Genomic DNA, 6,333 nt, shown 5'->3' with positions numbered 1-6,333 from the left:
TAACACAAAATGGTCGAAATATTTATTCTAATAGCTATAAAAGATCAATAATAAAAATAATATTTTTTGTAAGCACTGATGGCGATTTCCAAGATAAAAAGGCAGAAAAATACAAAAAACACAACCCTACTTTAAGTCCAAGAAATTGCAATCCCTGGAACATTATCTGATATTTTGTAAATCTGAGTCTTCTATTATTAAAATGGAGCAAGAAATGTGATGAGAGTAAATTATAGAATGTAATAATTCTTTATTAAACAACAATATGTTACTCTGGGAAGTCTATCGCTATCATATCAGTACATTCACATACACATCTGTACATATACATCTGTATATAACCACTTTTGATCTGTCGTTGGGCAAACTGTGCATGTGTATACAGTATACATCTCATGGTATATTTGCACACACGTTCACGCTGTATATTCCTTTTTGTGTCTTAATGGAAAAGTCTCATCTAATGATTGACAGTAAAGCTTGTCAAGTTTTTTTTCTTCTCAGCTGTTGTAATATTCCTTTTTTTTTTCATCATCTAAAAATGAAAGTATACAAAAACAACTGTAGCACCATGTGTTATTAACATCATTAATGTTGTTTCCTAAAACATAGGGCATTATACAATACTGGACATCAGATCTGTTTTCAAATAATGGGCATCCAGTGAAACGATTTACTTTCATTTATATTTGACAACATCAAATAAAGCTCTCTTTACGTTTTCAACATAAGTAAAGATTATAGTCAGAGACATAAATGCTACACACAGTAGCAACGAGTTTGCTGAATAATCTGATCAATGCTCTTAAATACCCCGTGTCGTTCTGGGATATGGTTACATACTCGTCAAACACATTTGTACAGTTTTGACACGATCTAAAATGTAATTCAAATGTGATTTAAACCAGTCTCTCACAGCATCGATAACAATTCTAAAATCAGCAGCATTTCATCTGACAACCATAGCCATTGATAAGGTCAATTTCAAACTAAATATTACAGCCAGACCTACAGTAACAAGAACAACAACAAAAAAAACAAATAAAAAAATAAAAAAGATACACACAGGTTCTGGACAGAGAGATGACAGGAATATACAACACAACAATCACCTTCTACATTTTCTTTTTGTCAGCAATTCCTTTTATCAGCATTACTGTTATGCCTCTGGATGAATGTCGAAATGATGATTTGTATCTTTTCTTGCTTGGAAAGGAAACCCTAGTGCAGATACAAAACATGGTCAATTTTTAAAAACGGATCAAATGACTTGAATTCTTCCTCCACTGTTGCTTCTTTGTGCATGTTGAGAAATAATAAGTGCCACCGCTTTTAAGAGACTGGAGTTCAGCTGTAAACTGTGTTGAGGTGCTTGTTCTTCCAGAGAAAAAGAGTATATGAAATTAAAGGAGCAGATCCTTCAGATGGCTGCCTTGCTCTTAGAGCCGTGACATGGAGTCCTGCAGTCCACATTCTGTGGTAGCACCTTTAGAATTCGTCTGTAAGCACCAGGTCGATGAACATAAATGCACCATTTGTTGTTGTTGTTGTTTTTTTTTTTAAATTTACTTTGTCTAAAGAACATTTGGCTCTGTTTTTTTTTTTTTTTTTTACAGATGGCACAACTGTACAGTTTGAAACTGAACCTGGAATAATGAACCACTACTTGGCAATGCATTGAAGGAACCCAGGGAAGAAGTGAAACACTGCACTCAAGTAAGCTAACATGCAAACATATTGGACGCGTCACCGCAAGAGGAATTCTGTAGACATGCTAGGAAGCTGGCTGATGGCATAGGGCAGTCTGTGAGTGAATTCAGCAATATATGCCTTTTCGAGACTTCCTTTACCATCTTTGATGCAGGTTTCTAACCCAATCAACACCTTGTCTACATACAACATAATTCTCCTACTCATATTGTTCCTACATATGTTTTTTTTTTTTTTTTGCAGGCAGAAATCCATTTGGCTAGACAGTTTGGTTCACAAGACAAACAACAGACAGAAAAAGGTTAACTTGTTGGCACTACAGATCATTCATCTTGCAAGACAGAGGAAGGCATAGACAGAAATACATCAAATGAACTGCTAAAAATCTTCACAACTGTGTATCGCATAAGTGAACCCTGTTGAATAATGGACATTCTGATTAGAGATTAAATCCAATTTGACGTAAATCTTAAAAAGGCTGTCAGTATATCTGGTCATATTAGGAAAACATAAAACGCAATATTCAAGCAGATGTTAAGTATTGCCTTGCGTTCATATCTCTCTGGTAAGTTAGTTTTGCAAAGACAAAGCCTCTTAAGATTAGGAATGTCAGCATGTTGAGCCTATTCGATGCAGTTTTCGTTTTAGGTTAAACGTGCTTACAGTACTGTGTGTAATATGAAAGGAGAAAGAGACACTGGCATTGTTGTTTGCTGTACTGGCTGCCATGGCTAGAGAGAAGCACCCAGTGAAACAAGGCACCACAAAGTATCTGATTATACAGGACTGTTGTTGGCCACTCTTTTCCATGTACTTTAATGTGGTGAAGGATTTAAGTGTCTGGTGATTACACAGCACTTCATCTGTTATTTATTGTCTTGTAAGGCAGTAATCTAAACATATGAACATATTTCCATTTGCCAACGTAGTCCTCATGCGAACCCTCCATATTAATTCATTCTGATATAGCAGGGGAGCGAGGGGAGAAGGAATCACAGTGTATTTGCACCTGGTAAAATGTGTATTTCTCTCTCGTGAAAGTGTTAATACTGTAGTAGCGGAGTCGGTATGTGAAGTGTGAACACAGCAGGGGGTGCCAGGCAGCCAACTCATCCAACCATCACATTCATTTAATCAAACCCTCTCATGAATCAGGGGAATATTCCAGCAAACAACAGTGCGACAATGTGCCAAGCACCTAGAAAAAGCCGCTGACCTCTGGGTTCATCGGGTGTAGCCAGTTATATTACACAATTCACAGAAATGCTACTGGATTTACTCTATAGCTTAAATTTGCTGGGCTGTTTATTTACTTCGATTTTTGCTAAAGCTAATTATTTGCTTCCATAAAACAAAGTTTGAAAGAGAATGTTGATTCTGGTATGAATGATTTTCTTGGGAAAATATTTGCATCAGAATAATACCCAATCTTAATCTCATGAGAAGGGTGTAAGGGTCAAAGCAGCAACCAAGGATGGAGCCGAAATGTCGGACAACTGACCTGAAGATCAGCTGAATAGAAATGTGCGTGTAAAGACACACATTATCGTCTATCCACTCACACTTTCCATCCTTGGCAAAAAAAAAACCCTTCACCCCGTCCACTACAACCAGTCTGAAGTCTGCTTCTGAAATCACAGCAGGCACAAAGGGGTCTGTAGTAGCCCATGTCTCCATTTTTACAATGAACCTTGGCATCCTATGTTATTATAAGTAGTTGTAGAAATACTTATTAAGCTGCTGAGACAAATCTTATTAGAAACAAATTCTAAAGGTTATAGCACGCAATGAAAAAACTGTTTGTTTTGTGCAACTGATAATAATATATACGCGTCATCAGTCGTCATGGCAAACTCGTCACACACCACGTTCCCTTTTAGTGTTTTTTTTTTTTCCTCAAACGAGGTGCAGTGCTCTATGTACAAGAGATTGACAATAACGCGACAGAACTGTTACAGTTATTTTGCAAAAGAGCAGCACCATTTAAACACTCACACACTGGCTGGCACATAAGGAAATCCCAATTATTCATCAAAGTACACAGCCTCAGCATGCATCCTTTAGAATAAAAAAAATATGATAACTCTTATTTTTATAACAACCATCCAAACTAGAACCTTCACAAGAATAGGGAATGATGGAGGAATCCTAGCGATTAATTTTAGCACCGCAATCAGCAAGGAATTTTTTTTTGTTTGTTGTTGTTGTTTGAGCTATAAGGTACAGGTGTTTTACTGACCATTGTTTTGTTAATTAAAACCCTGAACCTTCCAATCTTTGGGATTTCCTCAATTACAGATGTGTTTAAATAATTTACACTTACAGTTAATACGCTTTTATCCCTATATGAAAAAGAAAATTAAGAAACTGTGCAAACATTAACAAATAATTCATATGTTTATGTAAAATGTAAAACACTCTCACTCATTTTTAATTTACATTATACTCTCTCCACTGATGGAGATGAAAAGAACACAAAAAAATGGATTTTATAATTTAAGGCCTTCTTATTTACTAAAGTGTTTATGGCAGTGTTATTTGCCCTATGATTACAATGTTATTTCTCATAATTTGGGTCAAATCAAATTATTCAAAACCAAATGAAAGCCAGTCATAATTAATCCGTCAATTATCTGCGAGACTTTAGCAGACATCCATACAGAGCTACTTAGAAACCTTTGCCCTTTATGAATATGGAATATAATGTAAAAACATACTATACTGTGTGCTTTTCTTATGTATTCTACAGAGAGTTCTGATTTTTTTTCGGTCCTATTTCATCACAATCACTCAGAATTATAGTAGGCACAAAATAGTTATTAGGAAATCTAGGAATAAAGATGATGAGTATTATGGTCCTCCATCATTCCCGTGAGACTTTGCACATCTCAGAGTTAACAGGGACAAAGACACTATCCAACATATATATTGGTGGCACACATCCACATTACAAGGGCCCCATTTAAGGACTGCTTATTTTTGACTTGAGTTGTCCATTTCTGTAATAATATTCTCTTTATTTTTGAAAATAAATGTTACATTTTCTCTGTTTAGACCTTTTAAGACCTTTATATACCGTAATAACTTGGCTGAAGAACTGAATTAAACTGAAGAAAATAAGCACCCAAATGGAGAGAGGTGAAGCAGAATGTGTGTGTGTTTGTGTGTGTGTGGGAAGGTGGGGTGCCTTTATAGGGAGGACTCATACTGGAGCAGCTCATAGAGGAGAGGCCCATCCCTGTACCTGATGCCCACTGCATTGGGGCTGATGTACTGGAGGATATTTATGGTCCGCCGTAAACGGCGGTCTACAAAGTGTGCGTCCCAGGCTGGGTATCGTTTCCTGGGCATGTCAATCTTAATCAGGGGCCCCTCGGGGTGAATGGGCCGGCCTGCTGAATCAATGGGCTCTGTGGACCTCACCTGGAATACAGGCAAGCAGGTATCCGTGGCAGCCTCCTCGGCTTCTCCGTATTCCCCTGAAGCCATGCCCCGAGTGGGGGTGGCCTGAGAGCCACGAGGCCCTGGAGTTGGGGCCATAGGCTCAGCCTCTGGAGGCAGGGGGAGGCCCCAGAGGAGCTCCGCACAGCAGGAGCTTGCTAGGACCCTCAGCCGGGGACCCATAGGGTGCAAAACCCCATAGTAGAGGACCATGCAGGCCACTCCTGAGGCGAAGCACAGGAAGACGCCGCAGAGCACAGAGGCGGCATACAAGTCAGTGGTGACAGGGTCTCTGTAGACATACCACAAGGCAGTCAGGACAGTGTTCTCCACCAACACTAGTGAGTAATAGGCTATCATTCGGTATCGAGTCCTGCCTTCCTTCACATTGAACCAACAGAAGACGTACACCACACCAACCACCATGTTGAAGAGCACCTCCTCCCACTTGGACATGCAGAAATCAGTGCCACCATGAATCACCCAGAAGGCCATAGCACACCAGTGTAGCACCACAAAAATGCCGAAGTAGAGGTGGAAAACTGAGGCAAAGAGGGCAAAGGAAAGTGCCCGTGAGGAAATGGTGAAGAAGCGCCACAGGAGATGCACCAGAGCTCCCCGGTAGCTCATGCTCTTTTGGTCATCGCGAGAGTCACGTAGAAGCTTATGGTAGGAGGCCAGCACCCAGGAGAGAGACAAGAGAGAGGCAACTGCTGACATGCCTGCAGCGAGGGTGGGGAGGAATGACAGAAGGAAGACAAACAGGCAAAAAGAATAAAACTGACCATGCATGTCTTTGTTGTATACAGCATACTGAAAGGCTTGCCTCGAACAAAAAGTTAAAAGGGATTAAGTTATAAGATAAAACGTTCTGTAATAAACTATGCTAGATAAACTAATGCTAGTTTATAATAATGTCACGAAAACGAAAAAGATCTAGTTGCATTACTCATACATTGTGACAGTGAATGCTCAAACAATATGTAATAATTCTAAGAATACAAGTACATGAGCACTACATCCATATATTTCTAAGCTTTCACTTAGTTTCTTTCAAAGTAATAATCAAGTCTCCAGTTTATACTTAATCCTAGATGTGTTCTCTAACACTTACCTCGTGTTTTTTCTATGTATCGTTTTTTAAAGCATAGCCAAGTTTACTATTCATCCTGCTCAACTCAG

The 6,333-nt window shown here is 38.8% G+C and overlaps 1 protein-coding gene across 1 annotated transcript in view; it reads right to left on the bottom strand.

The window, feature by feature from the left end:
- Nucleotides 1–279: 279 nt before the first annotated feature.
- Nucleotides 280–6,333, bottom strand: part of xkr6b (XK, Kell blood group complex subunit-related family, member 6b) — a 48,113-nt gene continuing 42,059 nt past the window's right edge. The window contains exon 3 of the mRNA XM_060866593.1: nucleotides 280–5,873. Within this exon, the coding sequence (XP_060722576.1) occupies nucleotides 4,900–5,873 (974 nt within the window). The 3' untranslated portion in view covers nucleotides 280–4,899. The remainder of the gene's footprint in view (nucleotides 5,874–6,333) is intronic.

This window comes from Tachysurus vachellii, chromosome 3 (genome assembly GCF_030014155.1).
Source record: "Tachysurus vachellii isolate PV-2020 chromosome 3, HZAU_Pvac_v1, whole genome shotgun sequence".
NCBI classification, from domain to species: Eukaryota; Metazoa; Chordata; class Actinopteri; order Siluriformes; family Bagridae; genus Tachysurus; species Tachysurus vachellii.
Note: the sequence above shows the minus strand (reverse complement) of the source record. Positions and strands in the feature narration are given on the sequence as shown.